The 25,721-nt window shown below is 43.0% G+C and overlaps 1 protein-coding gene across 3 annotated transcripts in view; it reads right to left on the bottom strand.

The window, feature by feature from the left end:
- Positions 1–25,195, bottom strand: part of LOC100563696 (protein spire homolog 2) — a 28,348-nt gene extending 3,153 nt beyond the window's left edge. The window contains exons 1-15 of one of the 3 annotated variants that reach the window (XM_062966991.1): positions 24,738–25,195; positions 23,261–23,563; positions 14,959–14,996; positions 11,322–11,702; positions 8,614–8,697; positions 8,353–8,517; positions 6,759–6,845; positions 5,520–5,643; positions 5,245–5,417; positions 4,499–4,700; positions 2,733–2,881; positions 2,341–2,475; positions 1,247–1,314; positions 1,111–1,138; positions 913–1,028 (exon numbers count right to left, since the gene is read on the bottom strand). In XM_062966991.1, the coding sequence (XP_062823061.1) occupies positions 913–1,028; positions 1,111–1,138; positions 1,247–1,314; positions 2,341–2,475; positions 2,733–2,881; positions 4,499–4,700; positions 5,245–5,417; positions 5,520–5,643; positions 6,759–6,845; positions 8,353–8,517; positions 8,614–8,697; positions 11,322–11,702; positions 14,959–14,996; positions 23,261–23,563; positions 24,738–24,753 (2,069 nt within the window). In that variant the 5' untranslated portion in view covers positions 24,754–25,195. Of the gene's footprint in view, positions 1–912; positions 1,029–1,110; positions 1,139–1,246; positions 1,315–2,340; positions 2,476–2,732; positions 2,882–4,498; positions 4,701–5,244; positions 5,418–5,519; positions 5,644–6,758; positions 6,846–8,352; positions 8,518–8,613; positions 8,698–11,321; positions 11,703–14,958; positions 14,997–23,260; positions 24,705–24,737 lie in introns of those variants that run through there. The other 2 variants (XM_062966989.1, XM_062966990.1) reach the window with 2 other exon arrangements.
- Positions 25,196–25,721: the final 526 nt, after the last annotated feature.

Here is a 25,721-nt window from a genome sequence, read left to right as displayed (position 1 = left end):
TGCCACATGCAGATTGATTGGATGACTATGTCTTTTGTGGCCAAATTTGGTGTGATTTGGTCCAGTGGTTTTGTTGTTTACTCCATGGAAATTATGCACATTATGCGCGCGCGCGTGTGTGTATAATATATATATATATAATTCTATTATTATTGTAGTATATTATCATATTATTGCTATTATATTATTATTATATTATTCATGACTACATTGAAATTAGAATAGAGAGAAGTAAGCGTGGAAACTGCAAGAGGTACCATAGATTGTGGTACATGGAAAAATGGTAGTAAATAGTTGTTTGATTTATTAAATACAATTATATATTAAAAGGTAAAGGTTTCCCCTGATGTTAAGTCGATTTGTATCCAACTCTGGGGGTTGGTGCTCATCTCCATTTCTAAGCCAAAGAGCCGGCGTTGTCCATAGACACTTCCAAGGTCATGTGGCTGGCATGACTGTATGGAGCGCCGTTATATATTACAATTATAATTTTTTGTTATTTAAACTATACATATTGTGAAATTATGGTGTTTTTTTTCTCAAAGTGACACACCACCCAAGTCATGCTAGGTTTTTTGGTGAATTTTGACACACCAAGCACAAAAGGTTGCCCACCATTGCTCTAGGAAGCTATCATTATATTTCATGATGATGATGGACCCCTTCTCTGGCGGTTTTTAATCAGAGGCAGGATGGCCATCTGTCGGGAGGGCTTGGATTGAGCATTCCTATAAGGCAAAGGGACTGGACTGGGTGGCGCCTGGTGTCTATCACATGAGTCAACAGTGTGATGCAGCATCTCAAAAGGCCAATGTGATTGTGCCTTCCTGCCTGGAAGGAAAGGGTTGGTTTGGATGACCTTTGGGGGTCCCTTCCAACTCTAGCAAGCCTTGCCGGTTTGTTAACACTTACTGGAAGGTCTCCTTCTTCCGGAAAGGGGGTGCCTTGGGCCCCAATGAGCCCGGCAGGGTCTCGAAGCCCAAGGCATAGACCGGGATGTGGGCCAGCTTCTTGGAAGGCATCTTGATCTAAAGGCAAAGAAATGGGCTTCAGAAGATGGAGCGAAGAAAAGGATTGGGGACAAGAAAGAGGGAAAGGAGTTGCTCTTACCTTCAGGCTGCAAGAACCACAGACAGACCTGAAAACAATAGAAGAAAATAAGATTGCGCATGGAAGGATAGAATAATAAGCGCCTTAGTCCCGCCCCACACCTGTCAATCCAAGGCAGGCCCCGCCCCCAGCTCACCTTTTGCAGAAGAGGCAGGTGGGCGGCCAGGAGAAGAGGGCAAACTTGGTCTTGCAGCAGCAACAGATCTAAAGAAAGAAGATCCAGAGGTAGCACAGTGGTACCAAACTGCATCAATTCTATAGTGTGGATGCATCCCTCTATACTCTTCTCATGATAAGACTATTTCTCATGTATAGCTATGTCTTTCAATATGCCTTCTGCACCTTGTTGCAAACCAGAAATAGATATAGAGTCTCACTTACCCAACACTCGCGTTGTAGATATATACTTATAACTGCATATATTTTATATTTACATGCAGTATATATTTTATATAATTTATAATTACAGTGGAGTCTCACTTATCCAACATTCTGGATTATCCAACGCATTTTTGTAGGATATTATTATTATTTTATTGTATGACACACCAAACAAGATAGACATGCTGGATTTCATATCACAAATTATTATTATTATTATTATTATTATTATTATTATTATTATTATTATTATTACAGTAGAGTCTCACTTATCCAAGCCTCGCTTATCCAAGCCTCTGGATAATCCAAGCCATTTTTGCAGTCAATGTTTTCTATACACCGTGATATTTTGGTGCTAAATTAATAAATACAGTAATTACTACATAGCATTACTGGGTATTGAACTACTTTTTCTGTCAAATTTGTTGCATGACATGATGTTTTGGTGTTTCATTTGTAAAATCATAACCTAATTTGATGTTTAACAGGCTTTTCCTTAATCTCTCGTTATTATCCAACATATTTGCTTATCCAAGGTTCTGCCGGCCCGATTACGTTGGATAAGCGAGACTCTACTGTAATCTCTTTCTTTTTACACATACACAGATATTTCCGGATTGTATATAGTGGAGAAACTTCCATTTGGGAAACTCTGAATAGTAGTTATTATTATTGTTACAGTAGAGTCTCACTTATCCAACGTAAATGGGCCGGCAGAACGTTGGATAAGCGAATATGTTGGATAATAAGGAGGGATTAAAGAAAAGCATATTAAACATCATTAGGTTATGATTTTACAAATTAAGCATCAAAACATCATGTTTCTGGCCAAATGGCCCTTGAGCTGACCTTGCCCTTCTTCATGCTGCTGTAGAGCTCCTTGCTTTGCTGGAACTTCTCCATCTCGGCCTTGACCAGCACCCGCCGGTCATTGACCATCTCCTCCACGGTCAGGGCCAAGCTCTCCGGGTGGCTGAACTCTTGCTGGGGAGGAGAAAAGGACCATAGGATTGGAGGGGTCCCTAGAGGTCATCCAGACCACCCCTCCCTCCGCCCATCCAGATTGGAGAAGTTCTTAGAGCAATGTCTAAAAGTCTATTTCCACCAGTTTTGGAACTTTTAGAATCCAATTATTCTTCGGAAGATAGTTCTTGATTTTTCCAACTGGGATTTAACTAGTCAAACGAGTCAAACTGGTTCCTACCTAGAAGATGGTTGTGTAGCCAAACACAGACACTTACCAGCCACAAGTATTTCATGCTGGACTCCGGAGGAGGGGGTCCCGATCCGGCCTCGGACTTTTCATCCACGGAGCTGAGGAAGCCCTGCTTGGCCGGGAAGGGGCTGGAGCCGCAAGAGACCGCCGGGTGGTAACTGGCCGGGACGGATCCTGCAAGGACATTGGCACCTAATGGTCAGCAACACCTGAGAAATAACACAACTTGGGCAAATGCCGTTGCATGCAATGAATTACCGTATTGACTCGAATCTAATGCGCCATCACTTCCAGCAATGAAAAGGAAAACCTTTCATAATGTGCACATATTAAATCATTTATATATATCTACACAAACATCTATTTTAGATTGCCTGCCTTTATGTTATATTTATGTATTATATGCACACATTATATTATTTATATATACAGACACACATATTTTAGATTGTCTGCCATATTATATATTATATTATTTCTATATACATACACAGACATATATTTTAGATTGTCTTCCTTTATATATACTATATTATTTATACACATACACATACATATTTTAGATTATCAATTTTACATTATATGTGATATGCACATATTACATTATTTATACACACATACATACATATTTGGGATTGTCTCCCTTTATATTATATTATATATTATTATTTATATATTATATACACACCTTATATTATTTCTATATACATAAACATACATATATTTTAGGTTGCCTGACTTTATATTATATTTAAATAATATAATATAAAGGCAGGCAACCTAAAATATATGTATGTCTGTTACATTATAACATTACATTATTTATTTATACAGACACACATATATTTTAGATTGCCAGCCTTTATATTATATTATTTATATATTATGTGCACATATTATATTATTTCTATATACATACACATATATGTTTGATTGTCTGCCTTATTATATATTATATTATTTCTATATACATACACACAGACATATATTTTAGATTGTCTGCCTTATTATATATTATTTCTATATACATATACACAGACATATATTTTGCATTGTCTACCATATTATATATATATATATATTATTTTATATATTATATTTTATATATTATATTATTTCTATATACATACATACACATATATTTTAAACTGTCTGCCATATTATATTAATACTATATACAGATATTATATTATTTATATATACATTTATGTGTTTTAAATTTTGCATAATATTTTTATTAAGTATTTAATTGATGTAATTGTGCTATTGATTTTATTGAATTCTGTTTTGGGGCATTGAATTTGGCCAACCCTTTAAGCCGCCTTGATTCCCTACAGGTGAGAAAGGCGGTGTAAAAATGTTGTAAATAAATAAACAAATAATAAATACATAAACACACACACATATATTTTAGATTGTCCACCTTTGGTAGGACACGCTGTTTTTGGTTGTTTTAAGCACCATGCACATTTGAGGGCACTCTATATATAAATAGACAAAGTTTATGCACCACCACAACAACACCAACAACATTGGTAAGGATGGAAAACACTATTGATTTCTGTCTAGGATTATGGCAATGGGGCAAGTCGTTCCAAAAAGTGTCTTTCTTGATTTTTGCTGTGATGCTGCATATCCAAAGTTAGGGGAAGTTGCTTTCAGGTGAGCATAGAAATGCAGCTTTGCTCTTTGCAATCAACATGGAGAGAAAATGCATGCAATAAATAAATGATGCTCCGGTCATTTTGCACAGAGAGAAGAGGGGTGGATTGGGGCGGAGGGGGAACTTGCCCGGGTTCTGGATTCTGGTCCATGCATCGGAGGGGGTACCTGAGCGGGGCCTGGGTTCGGACCCGCTGTATCCGTCGTTCTCGGCGTCCGGCGCATTGCTCTGGCTCTCGCTCTGGAACTGGGCCAGGTCCTGCTCCGAAAAAGAGCGGTCGCGCTTCAGCCCCAGACCTTGCAAAGCCTCCGACCCGGGAGAGTCCTCCTCCTGCGGAGAGACAGGGAGACACTTGAGGGTGCATCTACGAGGGCTATCCACAAAGTAGGTTACGTTTTGGATTTTAAAAAGGACAAAGTATAGGAGAAATCATTTACCATATGCAGCGGAAAGACACATCCCAATACTACAATCTCACGTAATCCCCATTGAAATCTAGGCACGTGTCATATAGATAAATGAGTTTGAAAAGGTCTGCCCCAGTAAATTTGCCGCCTCTCTCCTACGTTTCCAACAATGGGGGCATGGCTGGAAGCTGCAGGAAGGGAGAAGGGGGAAGGGCTGAGGACAAAGTGGGGAATTTACTGGAGCAGTAATTTTCAAACTCATTTATCTATATGAGACGTGCCTAGATTTCAATGGGAATTGCATGAGATTGTAGTATTGGGATGTGTCTTTCAGCTGCATATGGTAAATGATTTCTCCTATACTTTGTCCTTTTTTAAAATCCAAAACGTAACCTACTTTGTGGATAGCCCTTGTACACTGAAGAATGAATGCAGTTTGACACCACTTTCACAATCCCTGCCCTTACTTCGGAGGTGAGCATCTCCTCCATCTCGGCCAGCGTCGGGGCCTTCAGCAGGATCCGGGGTCTTTGGCGCTGCTGGACCGGGGTCCCCGAGTCCGAGGCGGAGAGGTTGATGCAGGAGGTGGACTTGGCGTCACCGGAGCAGGCCTTCACCAGGCAAGGCACGGATCCGAACCCTGGATGGCGGAGAAAAGGAAAGGCAATGCTTTGCACATGCTCTGCTACCCACCTTTGGGTCACTAACCCCAACTGACCTTCCTGTGGCCTAACGGACCCACCTTTCTGGTTCTGGAAGCGCTCTTCAACCGGACGAAGCTTCCTCTCCTGCTTGATCTCCTCCAAAATCTTTTCATGCAGCGTCCGTTGCCTCTGAGGAATCGGCCGCAGCCGCCGCTCCGAAGCCTGCAAAGAAGGAAGGGCAAGCAGGGTCATCATCATCATCATCATCATCATCAAAATAACAATAAAGTCTCATTTCCTGGAGGTTTTAAAGAAGAGGCTGGATGGTCATCTGTCGAGAGGGATTGGATGGTGGATGTTGTTTTCCTTCCAGGCAGAAGGGGGTTGGATTGGATGACCTTTAGAAGTCCCTTCCAGTTTTAGGATAATAATAATAATAATAATAATAATAATAATAATAATAATAATAATAATAATATCTTTCTGCCTGGCAGAAGGGAGTTGGATGCCTAGCAGGACTGGGTTGGACTGGATGGCCTTTAGAGGTCCAGCTCTATTATTATTATTATCATCGTCACTATTATTATTAGAATCCTAGACGTCCAGCTCTAGGATTCTAATAATAATAGTGACAATGGTAATAATAATAATAATAATAATAATAATAATAATAATAATAATAATAATACAGTAGAGTCTCACTTATCCAAGCTAAACGGGCCAGCAGAAGCTTGGATAAGCGAATATCTTGGATAATAAGGAGGGATTAAGGAAAAGCCTATTAAACATCAAATTAGGCTATGATTTTACAAATTAAGCACCCAAACATCATGTTATACAACAAATTTGATAGAAAAAGTAGTTCAATGCGCAGTAATGTTATGTTGTAATTACTGTATTTACGAATTTAGCACCAAAATATCACGATGTATAGAAAACATTGGACTGGATGGCCCTTGGGGTCCCTTTCCAAGTCTATAATCTATGAGAGGCTGGATGGCCATCTGTCTGGAGGGTTTTGACTGTGTTTTCCTGCCTGGCACAAGGTGGTTGGACTGGATGGCCTTTGGGGTCCCTCCCATGTCTAGCATTCTATGATTAATAATAATAATAATAATAATAATAATGATGATGATGATGATGATGATGATGATGATGATGATGATGAATCAAAACGGTAATAATTATAGTCCCCTTCTCTGGAGATTTTTAAGCAGAGGCTGGATGGTCATCTGTTGGGAGGGCTTTGACTGTGTCTCACTGCTTGGCAGCAGCAGCAACAACAACAACAACAACAAACAACAACAACAACAACAACATAGCCAAGGGATGCCTACCTGTCTCAAGGGTGGCCGGGATCTTATGAAGTCAAGGATGAGCGCATGAGCATCTTTCTTCACCCGCGGAGGGATGTCCCCATCCACCTGGCAGAAAAACACAAATAATAAACCAAAACGTTAAAATATTATAAATATCGTAACTGCTTCTTAAAGTGGTGTTGAACTGCATTAATTTTTTGGTGTAGATGCACCCTGAGAAGTAAGGGGGAAAGAAAGAAAAGGCAATAAATCCTTTCTAGGATTAAATAATCTTTCAAAATCTAGAGTCATAAAGAGGTTCAGCACCTTGGAGAGCTCCCTTAAAGCTAAGTGAAAAGCTGATATGAAAATAGAACAACAAAACTTGTATTAAAAGGTAAAGGTTTTCCCCTGACGTTAAGTCCAGTCGTGACCGACTCTGGGGGTTGGTGCTCATCTCCATTTCTAAGCCGAAGAGCCGGCGTTGTCCGTAGACACCTTCAAGGTCATGTGGCCACTGGCATGACTGCATGGAGCGCCTTTACCTTCCCGCTGGAGCGGTACCTATTGATCTACTCACACTCTGGGGGTTGGTGCTCATCTCCATTTCTAAGCCAAAGAGCCAGCATTGTCCATAGACACCTCCAAGGTCATGTGGCCTCTGGCATGACTGCATGGAGAACCGTTACCTTCCTGCCGGAGCGGTACCTATTGATCTACTCACACTCTAGGGGTTGGTGCTCATCTCCATTTCTAAGCCAAAGAGCCGGTGTTGACCGTAGACTCCTCCAAGGTCATGTGGCCGGCATGACTGCATGGAGCGCCTTTACCTTCCCGCCGGAGCGGTACTTATTGATCTACTCACACTCTGGGGGTTGGTGCTCATCTCCATTTCTAAGCTGAAGAGCCGATGTTGTCCATAGACACCTCCAAGGTCATGTGGCCACAGGCATGACTGCATGGAGCACCGTTACCTTCCCGCCGGAGCGGTACCTATTGATCTACTTACATTTGCATGTTTTCGAACTGCTAGGTTGGCAGGAGCTGGGGCTAACAGCGGACGCTCATTCCACTCCTGGAATTTGAACCTGGGACCTTTCGGTCTGCAAGTTCAGCAGCTCAGTGCTTTAACACACTGCGCCACCACCAGGGGCCTTAAACTTATATTAAACTTACTAGCTGTGCCCGGCCACGCGTTGCTGTGGCAAAGTATGGTGGTATGGGAAATAAAGTATTGAGGAATTGGTGGTAATTAGGGTACAGGGTAAAGGTTTTCCCCTGACATAATCTGAATTTTATAGGCCTAAGTGAGGTCTAAATCTGTCTGTCCCCTGGACTGAGTGGGTTGCTAGGAGACCAAGTGGGCAGCAATTGGAGAAAAACAATTATTCCTCTCCCTCTAATTAGGACTTTATTTTTCTTTTCTTTTTGTTGTATCAACCTAGAGGCGTGGATGATGGGTTGTGTTGTCAAATTTCGAGGTTGGGAGGCCTTTAGTTTTGTTGTTTTGTTGGTCGCCAGGATTCCATCACTCTTTTATATATATAGAAGATATTAAACTTATATTAAAGCAATGCGATCCACAATAGGGACTGGAGGCCAGCACTGACCGCTGCCCTGACCCCGGACTCACCATGACCTTGCGGAGCTTGTAGTTCCGAGCCCGGATGTCCTGCATCAGCATCTCGAAGGGGGTCAGCTGGTACTCGGTGGGCAAGGGGTCGAACTGCTTCTCCTGGACCTTCTTGAGCTTGACCCCGTTGCGCAGCTCCCGCATGAGCTGGACCCAGAGCCGGGCCTGGAAGACAGGGCCCAGCGGTCATCAAGACGCGGCCGGAGGTCAAAGCCTCACTGAGATAGGACCCCCAAACACCCCCGTGTCCCGAATCCATACCCAGTCGGTGTTCCTCAGGTTGTCCAGGTCTGCAACTGACCGGTCTCTCAGCTCCTCGTCTTCATTCTTCAGTTTCGTCAACATCTGCAGAGAAGAGGACATTGGGGAGACTATTTGTTTTGACTAATGCTACATTTAACCTCCAGAATTCTTCTGGAAAACTGGGAAAAGTTACTTTTGGGAACAAGAATCCTCCAGGATGGGCATATCTCCATAATCTCCATAACTGGTGGACCTCTCAAGGAAGGAGTATCAGAATATAATAATAATAATAATAATAATATATTATTATTATTATTATTATTATTATTATTATTATTATTATTATTACACACCAGACATCACAGTTGTGGAAAAGAACAAGGTTTGGATCATTGATGTTGCCATCCCAGGTGACAGTCGCATTGACGAAAAACAACAGGAAAAACTCAGCCGCTATCAGGACCTCAAGATTGAACTTCAAAGACTCTGGCAGAAACCAGTGCAGGTGGTCCCGGTGGTGATGGGCACACTGGGTGCCGTGCCAAAAGATCTCAGCCGGCATTTGGAAACAATAGACATTGACAAAATTACGATCTGCCAACTGCAAAAGGCCACCCTGCTGGGATCTGCATGCATCATCCGAAAATACATCACACAGTCCTAGACACTTGGGAAGTGTTCGACTTGTGATTTTGTGAAACGAAACCCAGCATATCTATCTTGTTCGCTGTGTCATACAACGTCGTTGTGTCAATAATAATAACTTTATTTTTAATATCCCACCACTATCTCCACACAGGGACTTGGGGTGGCCCCAATCAATACAATTAAAATAAGGTAAACAAAAGACACGATATACAAAGCAACAGTATAAAATAGATAAAAACAGGGATACAGTATATAAGGATCGAGTGAGGCCAAAACTTAGAAAATCATACAGATTATACACATGGAAGGGACCCCCAAAGGCCAATGCAGAATGAGGTTGGACTAGATGACCTTTGGGGGCCCTTCCAAGTGCATAACTCTATTGACAGTGTAGATGCAACCTAAGACAAGAATAGGAAGCATTTCGGATATGGAAGGACTACACTTCCCAGCAGCTTCTGAGCCAGCCTTTGCTATGGTGGGAGATGCTGGGAGTTGTAGTCCGACATCCTCCATAGGCCAGCATGGTTCTCCTTCTTCCCTATGGGAACAATGGGGCTGTATTGCATTTTCTTTCCTTGCAAGCACATTTGATCTGCATTAAACCAGAGAAAAGGCCTCATCAGAAGGAAGAAGGAAGAGAACATCGGGACCTTCCCTTGGGTAAATATTTACCGAGAGGGAGCCTGAGATAAGACAAGCACATTATTTCCCAACGGACACTCCATTGTGCCGTTTGCACCTGGCAGGTGAGGAGGACGACCTTTGGAATAAGGAAAGCACGCTTTGCCCTTTCCTGGAAACTAGAACTTTCTCTACGATAAAGATTCACTACACACAATTGACCATAATTTAATTCATAATGGGACCGAAGGAGAGAAGCCAACCAGAATGAAAAGCAAATCGATTCCCAAATCCATAGATTGGTTGAAATAGAAATTTGGAAAAACAGACTCAAGCCTCAACTGTCTTCTAACTCCTAACACTGGCTTGTGTACTCTAACAGACTTAAGCCTCAACTGTCTTCTAACTCCTAACACTGGCTTCTGTAATCTTAACTGACTCAAGCCTCAACTATCTTCTAACTCTCTAACACTGGCTTGTGTACTCTAACAGACTCAAGCCTCAACTGTCTTCTAACTCCTAACACTGGCTTCTGTAATCTTAACTGACTCAAGCCTCAACTAACTCTCTAACACTGGCTTCTGTAGTCTAACAGACTCAAGCCTCAACTGTCTTCTAAATCCTAACACAGGCTTCTGTAATCTTAATTGACTCAAGCCTCAACTATCTTCTAACTCTCTAACACTGGCTTCTGTAGTCTAACAGACTCAAGACTCAACTGTCTTCTAACTCCTAACACTGGCTTCTGTTCTCTTAACAGACTCAAGCCTCAACTGTCTTCTAACTCCTAACACTGGCTTCTATACTCTAACAGAATCAAGCCTGAACTGTCTTCTAACTCCTAACATTAGCTTCTGTTCTCTTAACAGACTCAAGCCTCAACTGTCTTCTAACTCCTAACATTGGCTTCTGTACTCTAATAGACTCAAGCCTCAACTGTCTTATAACTCCTAAAAGTGGCTTCTGTTCTCTTAACAGACTCAAGCTTCAACTGTTTTCTAACTCCTAACACTAGCTTCTGTTCTCTTAGACTCAAGCCTCAACTGTCTTCTAACTCCCTAACACTGGCTTCTGTAGTCTAACAGACTCAAGCCTCAACTGTCTTCTAACTCCTAACAGTACATAAGCCAGTTTTAGGAGTTAGAAGACAGTTGAGGCTTGAGTTTTCTTGGAAGTAGACTGTTATAAAAAAAGAGCTGTACAGCGCTCTGATAAAGATTATAAGTTAAAGTTACAAACTGAAACGTTTTGAAGTTTAACCTGACAAGAAAGGTACCTGTATATTTAAATACATGACGTTGTGAGCAAAATAAACATGTTATTTTAAAGAAGCTTACTTGTCTGTTGAGAGCATGGAATCGAAACAAGAGTTCTACAGATGCAGCCTAGACTCACCCAATGGCCAAAGCACCCCAGCGTCCACTCTCTCCATCCCAGGTGCATCGGTCACTCACCTCCTTGGTCTCCTGGATCTTGGCCAAGGCGGCCTTCAGCTCCACCGTCTCCAGGAACAGGGCCCGGCAGACCGCCTGGTAGTGCGCCTGGGCCTCCTGGGGCTGGCTGAGCCTCGATGTGCAGAGCCGCATGACCTGGCGGAAGGTGCGCACGGCGCGCAGGGCCCCCCTGGCCGCCGCCGCCGCCTCTTCCTCCTCCTCGTCCTCCTCATCTTGGCCGCCATAGCCTTCGTCCGCCGTGCCGCAGCTGCTGTCCTCCGAGTCGCTGTTGACCATCAGGTCAATGAGGCGCTCCAGGTCGGGGCTGAGCTCCCGCTCCTCGTTCTCGTCCAGGCCCCAGTCCAAGGCCCGGTAGATTGCAAAGCCCAGCGACTGCACCATCTGCAAGGAGAAGGGACTGACCGTTAGAGAACGTGATCGTGGTCATCTCGGATCAAGCCGAACTGGCCTCCACCTTGCCCAGTGTAGATCCATATGAAGCCCACCGTCACAACTGTGACCCAAGCCTACTGTGCATGGTTGTTAATACATTTTCATTTTCATGGGTGTATCTGCACTGTGGAATGAATGCAGTTTGACTCCGCTTGACCTGAACTGGATTACATGGCAGTGTGGACTCAAGATAAACCAGTTCAAAGCAGATACTTGCCTTGGCATTGTGGGTTATATAGGTGTGCGTTAGGGCCTTGAGCCTACACTGCCATATAATCCAGTTCAAATAAGATAATCTGTATTTTATAGGCAGTGTGGAAGAGGCCTGAGTGAAGAGGCCCTGGGCGCCATTAAATGGCTGAGTGGGTTGCTAGGAGACAAAGTGGGTGGAGCTTAGCCTTCTAACTGGCAGCAAGGGGAATACACAGTTCTTCCTCTTCTTCTAATTTGGACTTTGTTTTTCTAGATTATTTTTGTTTGAAAGACATATTTTGGATGACTATGTCTTTCGCGGCCAAATTTGGTGTGATTTGGTTCAGTGGTTTTGTTGTTTACTCCATAATAAAACACACATTACATTTTATATATATAGATATAATACATTGTATGTTATGGTTGAGCCTTCGGGCTCTGATACTAGGAGACGGGGTCGTAAGACTCCTCGAGAGTCAGACTCTTTTGAGGAGCGTGAAAGGAAACGGCTCCGGGATCTATTTGCAGAACCAACAGATGAGGACTCATTTGAGGGTTTTACCGAGGGAATGGAGGAAGAGGTGGTTAGCTCAGAGGAGGATGACATGGAGTGGACTCGTGTGAGGGAGGATTTGGGTGTCACCGGCAATCAAAGCATGGGAGGCGACTGGCGGGTTGCAGGATCAGACCCATGGACGGGCTGGAGGGATGGAACGGGATCCACAGCTGGGGATGCTGTGGGGCGTAGTCAAAGGTGTTTTAGCTCTGATGAGGATGATGATGATGGGGCACCTGGAATTGGGAGGGCAGCTGACAGCCATGATGAGTTTGAACTGTGATAAAATGGGGTTTAGGATCAAGGTCTAATTGCGTTGGGCAAGGTAATCTGGACGAACGCTTGGGCTCTTGTTGGGGAATTTCCTGAAGACGGGTGTGATTCGTTGCTGGATACGTAAGTTACCAAGGACACTGGGCATAGACGGCGGGAGGTACTGTGTGGGGTTTTTCTGTGCAACTTGTGTTTAATCTTAATAGCTTGGACCTCCGTCGTCTTTTTGACGGACATTAATTGCCTACTCTGGATTGACGCTGACTGACTGACCTCGACCCCAGACTACTCCTTCTGTGGCTATCGTTGAGACTTGTGGAATTCTAGACGTCTGCACCTGGCTTTCGACCTTGGACTGGATTGGGACCCCGCTGACTGCCGTTACCCTGATTGATGTGCCTGGACCCGGATGTTGCTCGTTGCACGGAGGAGTAAACAGCCTGATTTACTCATCTGTAGTTTTTGTGTAGCAGAGAAGAATCTGCTGCCAGTTTATTGTTTTCATTCTGACCGCTGTTTATCCTCTTTTGTTTGCTTTGTTCGTCAGGCTGAAGTAAGCACTTTTGATTTAATCCGGATTAAACTCCTGTTTAATCCGGTTTATTACCTTTAACCGTTTTAGTTCAAACGGAACTGTTTTTGTTACTTTTTACACTGAAGTCAAGTGTTTGCCTTGTTATTTGTTTCTTAACGGGCAATTTTAGTTCTGTAACCTCAATAAACTGAGTTTTACTCTATTTGGTGGCGTTCTGTCTATGACATTGTATATACGTATAATATTGATAATACAGTAGAGTCTCACTTATCCAAGCTAAACGGGCCGGCAGAAGCTTGGATAAGCGAATATCTTGGATAATAAGGAGAGATTAAGAAAAAGCCTATTAAACATCAAATTAGGTTATGATTTTACAATTTAAGTACCAAAACATCATGTTATACAACAAATTTGGCAGAAAAAGTAGTTCAATAAGCAGTAATGCTATGTAGTAATTACTATATTAACGAATTTAGCACCGAAATATCAGAATGTATTGAAAACATTGACTACAAAAATGCGTTGGATAATCCAGAACGTTGGATAAATGAATGTTGGATAAGTGAGACTCTACTGTAATCCAGTATAAATAAAATAATCTGTATTTTATAGGAAGTGGAAGAGGCCTGAGTGAAGAGGCCCTGGGTGCCATTAAATGGCTGAGTGGGTTGCTAGGAGACCAAGTGGGCGGAGCTTAGCCTTCTAACTGGCAGCAAGGGGAATACACAGTTCTTCCTCTTCTTCTAATTTGGACTTTGTTTTTATAGGGTTTTTTGTTGGAAAGACATATTTTGGATGACTATGTCTTTTGCGGCCAAATTTGGTGTGATTTGGTTCAGTGGTTTTGTTGTTTACTCCATAATAAAACGCACATTACATTTTTATATATATACATTGTATATACAGTAGTCTCTCACTTATCCAACACTCGCTTATCCAACGTTCTGGATTATCCAACGCATTTTTGTAGTCAGTGTTTTCAATACATCGTGATATTTTGGTACTAAATTAATAAATACAGTAATTACTACATAGCATTACTGTGTATACTGTACTAAATAGCATTACTGTGTATTGAACTATTTTTTCTGTAAAATTTGTTGTATAACATGATGTTTTGGCGCTTAATTTGTAAAATCACCTAATTTGATGTTTAATAGGCTTTTCCATTATCCCTCCTTATTATCCACCATATTCGCTTATCCAACATTCTGCCGGCCCGTTTATGTTGGATAAGCGAGACTCTACTGTACATATAATATTGATAATATTATAATGTAATACAATATAATAACAATACACTATTATAATTGTATATTTATATTACATGTAATATTACTAATAATATTGCAATACAGAGGTATAGTACAATATAGTAATATATCATGTTTATTTTATGCTGTACTAATAGTATATATTGTATGTACATATAACTTGTAAGCCACCCTGAGTCCCCTTCGGGGTGAGAAGGGCGGGATATAAATGTCGCTAATAAATAATAATAATAATAATAATAATAATAATAATAATAATAATAATAATAGCCTGAGTGACTTAGTCTCAATTAAGAGATAAAAATGGGATATAAGGAATAATAATAATAATAATAATAATAATAATAATAATAATAATAATAATCTTGAACTCACCTGGGCTTCTGCAGAAGGCGTTAAAGTCAATGGGAGTTCTGCAAAAGGAAAAAAAATACACAATTAATATTCCTCTTTCTTGGAACCGGATGTGTTGTTGTTGTTGTTGTTGTTACTATTACTCCAAGTTTAAATCTCCTTTGTTCAAAATTCCTGGAACCAGAAGTGTTTTGGATTTTCATAATTTCCCTTTGTAGGAAACATTTGCATCTAGGTCACGAGATATCTCGGAGATGGGACCCAAATCTAACTATGACATTTATGTATCCTTCCTCTGCATCTGAAGGTTGTTTCAGACACAATATTTTTAATAATATTGTGCATGAAACAACATTTGTGTGCCTTGAACCACCAGAAAGCAAAGGTTTATCGTAGGAGGATTTTGGACGCCGAAAAAGGCACGTGCAACCTTTGTTATTGTTGGGTTGCTGTGAGTTTTGCAGACTATATGGCCATGTTCCAGAAGCATCCTCTCCTGACGTTTCACCCACATCTGTGGCATGCATCGCCAGAGGTGTGAGGTATGGAGAAACTAAGCAAGGAAGGTTTATATATTTGTGGAATTTCCTGGATGGGGGAAAGAACTCTTGTCTTTTGGAGGTCTGTGTGAAACCATGAAAATGAACAAAATCTGGCTACCAGTATTTAAAAACTCCTAAATCAGAACAGTAAATAAAAACACTAAAAACAGAAGAACTCCAGACATGGATCAATCAGGGGCAGCTAACGACTCTGAACAAAGGATTCCCCCAGGCCAGGATGTGAGGCTGGGAAGGCCATTCAATGCTAAACAAAGGTGATTAATTACAACATTTACACTGGCCTCCTCTTTTGGAGCCATGGCAGTCCAAGTGGTGTCAAAACTGGATTAAGTGTGCCGTATAGATGCCTCCTTCCTTTGTCCTTGTCCTGCATGCTTCTCTCCTCCTCCAAAGCGGCCACCCACTGCTGTCCATCTGGTCCGTCCAGGCACTTAACTCCATCCGCTTCCATCTGGCCGTCCATCTGCTTTGGCCTCGAGACGTTCCCCAAAGGGAGGAAAGGCCACCTGCCTCTCACATTTGTTGCTAGGGGTTGGGTGACCTTTTCCCTTTTAGTTGGACGGGGTCAAAGGCAGGAAATAGGTCTCCAGGGCATTTGGCCAAGTGAAAGGAACAGAGGTGGAGACGGGATCAACTTAATGCACATTTGCAATCTTTCTGGCTTCTGGATATTAATAAAATCCGCAGTATTGACAGAACTGTTGCTTCTCCAAGTGTTTCTGCTTTCCACTGGCTTCAGTTGTATTTCTACTTCAATTGATATGTTAAAATGTTAGTACTGTATAAATGTTTACCGATGTTTGTTCTAACTGTCGCAAGATGCCTTGAATCCCAGAGTGAGGAAAAGGTGGCACAGTAAGAACTATAGAAATAATAACAACAATAACAAAGTGTTGTCGAAGGCTTTCATGGCCAGAATCACAGGGTTGTTGTGAGTTTTCGAGGCTGTCTTGTCATGTTCCTGAAGCGTTGTCTCCTGACGTTTTGCCCACATCTATGGCAACCATCCTCAGAGGTTGTGATGTGTATTATATAGAATCATAGAATCCTAGAGTTGGAAGAGACCTCATGGACCATCCAGTCCAACCTCATTCTGCCCAGAAGCAGGAACATCACATTCAAAGCACCCCCGACAGATGGTCATCCAGCCTCTGCTTAAAAGCCGCCAAAGAAGGAGCCTCACCAGACTCTGGGGCAGAGAGTTCCACTGCCGAACAGCTTTTTCTCCTTCCTCCCTCACAACCTCACAACTTCTGAGGGTGCCTGCCATAGATGTGGGCGAAACGTCAGGAGAGAATGCTTCTGGAACATGGCCATACAGACCGGAAAACTCACAACAACCCATTATGGTATATATATTGACATAGAGAGAAAATGCTCTCATAGCATTTCTTTCTTTACAATTTATTTATTTCGTGTCAAAAGCACTGCATGGTAAATACATTTTAAAATGATGACATAAAGGAAATCACAAGCAACTAAATAGTTTTAGACCAAAAGCGGGCAACAGCAACCGCATTGTCCGTAGCTTTAAACAACTCCTCCTCCGTGCATGAGGCAGGGCATGTAAGACATTCCAATAAGAATGTCTCTCTGCAGCCAAGCTGTTAAAGAACTCTTGCAAATGTAAATCTAGGGAGATTGGAGAGATTCTTGTGTTTTAATTGTTGATTTTATTTGTTGTGTTGACACTGTTTTTAGTTATTTATATTGGTTTTAACTTGTCACATTTTGTTTCTGTTTTGGGCTTGGCCCCACGTTAGCTGCCCTGAGTCCCTTCGGGGAGATGGTGGCGGGATAATAATAATAATAATAATAATAATTATTATTATTATTATTATTATTATTATTATTATTTTATTTTATGACACAGCAAACAAGATAGATATGCTGAATTTCGTATCACAAAATCACAAGTCGAACACTTCCCAAGCGTCTAGGACTGTGTGATGTATTTTCGGATGATGCGTGCAGATCCCAGTCGGGTGGCCTTTTGCAGCTGGCAGATCGTGATTTTGTCAATGTCTATTGTTTCCAAATGCCGGCTGAGATCTTTTGGCACGGCACCCAGTGTGCCCATCACCACTGGGACCACCTGCACTGGTTTCTGCCAGAGTCTTTGAAGTTCAATCTTGAGGTCCTGATAGCGGCTGAGTTTTTCCTTTTGTTTTTCGTCAATGCGACTGTCACCTGGGATGGCAACATCAATTATCCAAACCTTTTTCTTTTCCACAACTGTGATGTCTGGTGTGTTGTGTTCCAGAACTTTGTCAGTCTGGATTCGGAAGTCCCACAGTATCTTTGCGTCCTCATTTTCCAATATTTTTGCAGGTTTGTGATCCCACCAGTTCTTTGCTGCTGGGAGGTGGTACTTGAGGCATAAGTTCCAATGAATCCTTTGGGCCACATAGTTGTGCCTCTGTTTGTAGTCTGTCTGTGCGATTTTCTTACAGCAGCTGAGGATATGATCCATGGTTTCGTCGGTTTCCTTGCACAGTCTGCATTTTGGGTCATTAGCTGATTTTTCGATCTTGGCCTTCATTGCATTTGTTCTGATGTCTTGCTCCTGGGCTGCAAGGATCAGGCCTTCTGTCTCCTTCTTCAGGGTCCCATTGTTGTTGTTGTTATTATTATTATTATTATTATTATTATTATTATTATTATTATTATTATTATTATATACACACATACATACATACAGAGAGAGGGAGATAGCAATAATAAAACCAACAATATCCATGCAAGAACTATTTCTGGTCTTGCATGTTTTGCTGCCAGTGGACACAGGAGGCATCAAGCAGGGAGCTGCAAACAGTATGGATGAAAGAAAAGCAATGCTCAATGTGTTGTTGACACATACAACAACCCCAAAAGCAATGCTGTTCTGCAGCGAATATACTTTGCTCTCTCCTGCCTCTGTTCCCATTAGTTTCCCTTCAGGGACGGTGGGAGTGACGCAAGGCTTTTGGTCCGGCCCGAGTGCCGCCTTGCAGGGCTGGAAACATCCCCGAAATGCACCAGGAGGGTCACCTTGCATTTGCAGGGCTGGATGGAAGTCAAGGAAGGAGCCCCAGGTGATAATAACCATTAAAGAACTGGGCAAACTGGTTTTTTTGTGTTGTCCTAAAACACCTTCTTGCGGTGCTTCTGAGCAAATATTATCAATTGCAACCGCTACCGGGAAAAACCTTCCTCTTGCAAATGTTTGGGTGCAACAGTCTTGGAACATGGACAGAGAACCAGCATTGGGTTGGGAAAAGACTCAATTGGCTTTTGTCCTTCTATGCATTTCTTATTTAGATGGGTTCGCCTTATGCACAAGGTAAACATCTCAAAATAAGATGCAAAGACCCTATAATAAAATTAATAATGATAACAATAAATAAAATAATATTAAAAATTTAAATAATAATAATAATAAAATGAGCACACAAAGATACTGTGGGACTTCCGAATTCAGACTGACAAAGTTCTGGAACACAACACACCAGACATCACAGTTGTGGAAAAGAAAAAGGTTTGGATCATTGATGTCGCAATCCCAGGTGACAGTCGCATTGACGAAAAACAACAGGAAAAACTCAGCCGCTATCAGGATCTCAAGACTGAACTTCAAAGACTCTGGCAGAAACCAGTGCAGGTGGTCCCGGTGGTGATCGGCACACTGGGTGCCGTGCCAAAAGATCTCAGCCGGCATTTGGAAACAATGGACATTGACAAAATCACGATCTGCCAACTGCAAAAGGCCACCCTGCTGGGATCTGCACGCATCATCCGAAAATACATCACACAGTCCTAGACACTTGGGAAGTGTTCGACTTGTGGTTTTGTGATACGAAATACGAAATCCAGCATATCTATCTTGTTTGCAGTGTCATAATAAAATATAATAATAATAATAATAATAATAATAATAATAATAATAATAATAATAATAAATTGTACTATGAATGCAGTCTGGCACCACTTTAATGGCCATGGGATTATGGGAGCAGTTGCCCTGGAACTATCCAAGGTGCTAGCCCACATTGAGGGGTTCAGAATCGTGGGTGTGTCTACATTGAAGGTTTAATGCACTTTGGCATCACTTTGGCTGCCATAGCTCAATGCAATGGAATCCTGGCACCACCTTTCTGGTCTTTCCAGGGCGGCACATGAGCCCTTGAATTGCACCACGTCATTAAATGTAATTACTCTGTCCTTGCAAGATACTTTGGCCTCTGTCCTCCTGCAATAATCTGCCCCGAAGACCCACCCGGATCAGTGGGGCAGAGGGCAATTGCACGCCACTTAAAATGCCATGTCGTAGCACAAAGCTCTGTAATGCTAGGAGTTGTCGCTTGAAATGGTTTTGTATGCCAAGAGGTGCTGCTGCCTCTCCAAACTACAACTCTCAGCACTCCACAGCATCTCAATCGAGAGATAAAAGCAGGATATTATTATTATTATTATTATTATTATTATTATTATTATTATTATTATTATTATTATAGAAGATCGGGGGCAGAGGACTCTTACTCTTACAAGTCAAACAAGCAGTCAAAGAAGAAGAACATGCCCTGGCAGAATATGCCAAGCAAAGTGAAGAACCTGCTTTGATTGAAGTCAAAAATCAGAAACTCCTCAGAACACAGCAGACAAAGAATCAGTACAAGAAAACTGCACTACAAACTAGAGCTGACAGCTGGCACAACAAAACTATCTATCTTGTCTCCTGTGTCATCATCATAATAATAATAATAATAATAATAATAATAATAATAATAATAATATAATCCAGCATATATGTCTCATTTGTCATACTATGTTATAACATACTATGATCCAGAAGCATTCTCTCCTGATGTTTCACCCACATCTATGGCAGGCATCCTCACAACCATGGCCAGCTAAAACGCACAAACTGGGTTGCTCTGAGTTGTCTGTCTGGCCATGTTGACTGTGTGATGTATTTTCGGATGATCCGCGCAGATCCCAGGAGGGTGGCCTTTTGCAGTTGGCAGATCGTGATTTTGTCAATGTCTATTGTTTCCAAATGTCGGCTGAGATCTTTTGGCACGGGTTTATTATTATTATTACTATTATATTATTATTAATTAATATCCTGCTTTTATGTCTTGATTGAGATGCAAATTGATCCAAAACATTTTTTAAATGTTAGCCAGGATATAAATACTGTTACCGGTACTATTACTACTACTACTACTACTAATAATAATAATAATAATGGTTCTTTCTTTCTTTCTTTTATTATTAATTAATATCCTGCTTTTATGTCTTGATTGAGATGCAAATTGATCCAAAACATTATGTTTTTTAAATGTTAGCCAGGATATAAATACTGTTACCGGTACTACTACTACTAATAATAATAATAATGGTTCTTTCTTTTTTTTATTATTAATTAATATCCTGCTTTTATGTCTTGATTGAGATGCAAATTGATCCAAAACATTACGTTTTTTAAATGTTAGCCAGGATATAAATACTGTTACCGGTACTACTACTACTACTACTAATAATAATAATAATAATGGTTCTTTCTTTTTTTTATTATTAATTAATATCCTGCTTTTATGTCTTGATTGAGATGCAAATTGATCCAAAACTTTATGTTTTTTAAATGTTAGCCAGGATATAAATACTGTTACCGGTACTACTACTACTACTAATAATAATAATAATAATAATAATGGTTCTTTCTTTCTTTCTTTCTTTTATTATTAATTAATATCCTGCTTTTATGTCTTGGCAATAACAGAGAGCAAGCATGCCAATATTGAGACCAATTGCAATGGGAATGGGCAGAGCAATAATAATAATAATAATATTAACAACAACAACAACACAGTCCAGTTTGCAATTGGCAAGGAGACAGGGAAAATTGCTGGTGCTGCTTTGATTTTTGGGAGCTTACTAAAGGATTGAGATGCAGTTCCTCCAAAGTTAAAGGCAATGTTTTGCTCCTCTTCCCCAAATAAGAAGAGGTCTCTCCAAGGATAAAATGAATCCCTTTTTAATGTTTGTATATCTGTAAATTTCAAACTGTACAGGCTTTGATGTAAGCCTGCTTTGAGTATCCTTGTTAGGGAGAAAAGCAGGGTATAAATAAATAAACAACAACAACAACAATTAGGTTGCTGTGAGTTTTCCAGGCTGTCTGGCCATGTCCCAGAAGCATTCGCTCCTGACGTTTCGCCCACATCTGTGGCAGGCACTCTCAGAGGTTGTGAAGTCTGTTGGAAACTAGGCAAGTGGGGTTTATATATCTGGGGAATGATGTCCAGGGTGCAAGAAAGAACTCTTGCCCGTTGGAGGCAAGTGTGAATATTATAATTGAGCACATTGATTATCATTGAATAGCCTTGCAGTTTCAATGCTTGGCTACTTCCTGCCTGGGGGAATCCTTTGTTGGGAGGTGATTAGCTGGTCCTGATTGTTTCCTGTCTGGAATAGTCTGCAAGGCTATTTGGTGCTAATCAAGGTGATCAATTGCAATATTCACACGTGCCTCAAACAGACAAGAGTTATTTCTCGCACCCTGAATGGCCTTGCAGCTTGAAGGCCTGGCTGATTCCTGCCTTTGTTGGGAGGTGATTAGCTGTCCCTGATTGTTTCTTGCCTGGAATAGCCTGCAAGGCTATTTGGTGCTAATCAAGGTGATCAATCGTAATATTCACACATGTCTCAAACAGACAAGAGTTCTTCCTCCCACCCTGAATGGCCTTGCAGCTTCAAGGACCGCCTGCTACCTACCTATGGGCAAGCATCCTTTGTTGGGAGGTGTTAGCTGGCCCTGATTGTCTGTCTGGAATTCCCCTGTTTTCTTGGTGGGGGTTACCCTTTATTGGGAGGTGTTAGCTGGCCCTGATTGTCTGTCTGGAATTCTCCTATTTTCTTGCCTGAATGGTACCTTTTGTTGGGAGGTGTTAGCTGGCCCTGATTTTCTGTCTGGAATTCCCCTGTTTTCTTGGTGGGGGGTACCCTTTGTCGGGAGGTGTTAGCTAGCCCCGATTGTCTCCTGTTTGGAATTCCCATTTTCTTGCCTGTGGGGTACCCTTTGTCGGAAGGTGTTCGCTGGCCCTGATTGTCTGATTGGAACTCCCCTGTTTTCTTGGCGGGGGTATCCTTTGTTTGGGGGAGGTGTTAGCTGGCCCTGATTGTCTGTCTGGAATTCCCGTTTTCTTGGCAGGAGAAGGGGAACCCTTTGTCGGGAGGTGTTAGCTGGCCCTGATTGTTTCTTGTCTGGAATAGTCTGCAAGGCTAAAACAGATAAGAATTCTTCCTCCCACCCTGAATGGCCTTGCAGCTTCAAGGACTGGATGTTTCCTACCTGGGGGGGTACCCTTTGTTGGGAGGTGTTAGCTGGTCCCGATTGTTTCCTGTCTGGAATTCCCAATACTCCTTCTAAAGAAGTCTCTTGTTTGGAAAGTCCTTTGATCTGTCATAGGGTCTTGGGGTGGCTCTTAAAGGGGACGCAGCCCTTTCAAAAGAGAGACCCCAACCCTCCTTTGGGGTGGGACTGGCGGGGCGCAGGGCCGGCCCCACCATAGAGGCCACGTGAGGCGGCCGCCTCGGGCGCAGGTCCCCGGGGGGCACCGTCAGGCTTCCCCCGCCCCTGCGGGGGGGGGGGGCACTTTTCCCCACCCCCTGCGCGGCGGGGGCGCTTTTCTCCACCCCCGCTTAATATTTTAAATTATCTCCGGCCGGCCCTGGCGGGGCGGCTCCCTTCCTCCCGGTAATAGGCAGGCGAGACTCACCGGCCAGGCCGCTCTCTCCTTTGGCGGCGACGGCTCCGTCCCGGCGGAGGAGGAGGTCGGCGGGTCCGGCGAGGCGCCCCTGGGGCCCCCGGGCGGGCCCGTCCTTCCCGGCGCCCTGGATCCCGCGGCAGACCTGGAAGGCCACGGCCCAGGCCTGCTCCTCGTTGAGCGGCTGCTCGTAGGCCTTCAGCACCTCTTCCAGGGACAGCTCCGGGGGTCCCGCCGGCGCCGAGGCTCCGCCGTCCTCTGTCGGGGCCGCCCGGAGGGACATGGCGGGCCCTGCGCCATCCTCGGAGCCCGCACCTGCCGCAGGAGGAACAGCCAGACCCGTCAGGGAGGAGGCGGAGGAGGAGGACGGAGGAGGAGGAGGAGGGCCGGGCCGGGCCGGGCGGGCATCCCTCCGCCCCCGCAGCCAGGAGAGCAGCCAGGAGGAGGAGGCGCCAGGCCCCGCCAAGCAGCAGCCGCAGCCGCCCAGGGAGGGGCCCCGGCAGGCCAGCGCCACGAAGAGAAGAGCCCCGGAGGAAGGGAGGCAGGGAGGGAGGGAGGAAGAGGCTGCTCCGGAGCCAAAGAAAAGGAGGAGGAGGAGCCCGCCTTCACAAGCCCACCCACCCACCCATGGGACAAGGAGGGCAAGGGGACTCTGGGCATGTGCAGAGTGGACCCCAACACAACCATAAAGCCCACCCACCCACCCAGGGAAACAAGGAGCGCAAGGGGACTCTGGGCATGTGCAGAGTGGACCCCAAAGCAACCCAAAGAGGGGGAATAAGAAGGGCAAGGGGCCTCTGAGCATGTGCAAAGTGGACCCCAACACAACCAAAGGAGGGGGAATAAGAAGGGAAAGGGACTTCAGAGCATATGCAAAGTGCCCCCCAAAGCAAGCATAAAGCCCACACAGGGGAATAAGAAGGGCAGCTGGCCTCTGAGCATGTGCAAAGTGGCCCCAAAGCAACCATAAAGCCAGCCAGCCCACCAACCCACCCACCCAGGAGAACAAGAAGGGCAAGGGGCCTCTGAGCATGTGCAAAGTGGACCCCCAAGCAACCAAAGGAAGGTGAATAAGAAGGGCAAGAGACCTCTGAGCATGTGCAAAGTGGGCCCAAAGCAACCAAAGGCTCACCCGCTCACCCAACTAGGGGAAGAAGAAGGGCAAGGGCTCCCTGAGCATGTGCAAAGTGGCCCCAAAGCAACCATAAAGCCAGCCAGCCCACCAACCCATCCACCCAGGGGAACAAGAAGGGCAAGGGGCCTCTGAGCATGTGCAAAGTGGACCCCCAAGCAACCAAAGGAAGGTGAATAAGAAGGGCAAGAGACCTCCGAGCATGTGCAAAGTGGACCCCAACACAACCAAAGGAGGGGGAATAAGAAGGGAAAGGGACTTTCTATCTCAAATATCTATATATGTATATCTATATAAAATTTGCAATAAAAGGAGCTATTCTAAAGGATGGAGAATAATACAAAGAGGCAAGCCTACCTAGGAAGTTGTCCATTAAAATCTTGCTCAGGTCAAAAAAATGCTGCTGGGAAAATGCATCCAAAGCCTTTCAGGTGAGTCAGGTGAGCAAACCTGGCTCACCTGGGCAACAGGTAGGAAGGGGAAAGCAGGGAATACTGTATATACTCGAGTATAAGCCTAGTTTTTCAGCCCTTTTTTAAGACTAAAAAAGCCCCCCTCGGCTTATACTTGGGTGAGAGTCCTGGTTGGCTTATATTTGGGTCAGCTTATACTCGAGAATATATGGTACATTTTTCTCTATTATTATCTATATATATAAAAGAGTGATGGCATCATGGCAATTCACAAAACAACAAAAGTACAGGCCCCCCAACCTCAAAATTTGACAACACAACCCATCATCCACGCCTCTAGGTTGATACAACAAAAAGAAAAGAAAAATAAAGTCCTAATTAGAGGGAGATTTAGGCCTCACTTAGGCCTCTTCCACAGATTATCTAATTTGCACTGGATTATATGGCAGTGTAGACTCAAGGCCCTTCCACACAGCTATATAACCCATTTATAATCTTATGTTATCTGCTTTGCACTGGATTATCTTGACTCCACACTACCATATAATCCACTTCAGTGTGCATTTTATCCAGCTGTGAAGAAGGGGCCTCATATAATCCAGTTCTCAGCAGATAATATAAGATTAGAAATATACAGTAGAGTCTCACTTATCCAACGTAAACAGGCCGGCAGGATAAGTGAATATGTTGGATAATAAGAAGGGATTCAGGAAAAGCCAATTAAACATCAAATTAGGTAATCGTTATACAAATTAAGCACCAAAACATCATATTATACAACAAATTTGACAGAAAAAGTAGTTCCATGCGCAGTAATGCTATGTAGTATTTACAGTAGAGTCTCACTTATCCAACACTGGCTTATCCAACGTTCTGGATTATCCAACGCATTTTTGTAGTCAATGCTTTCAATATATCGTGATATTTT

The sequence above is a fragment of the Anolis carolinensis genome, unplaced genomic scaffold, assembly GCF_035594765.1.
Source record: "Anolis carolinensis isolate JA03-04 unplaced genomic scaffold, rAnoCar3.1.pri scaffold_68, whole genome shotgun sequence".
Classification (NCBI taxonomy): domain Eukaryota; kingdom Metazoa; phylum Chordata; class Lepidosauria; order Squamata; family Dactyloidae; genus Anolis; species Anolis carolinensis.
Note: the sequence above shows the minus strand (reverse complement) of the source record. Positions and strands in the feature narration are given on the sequence as shown.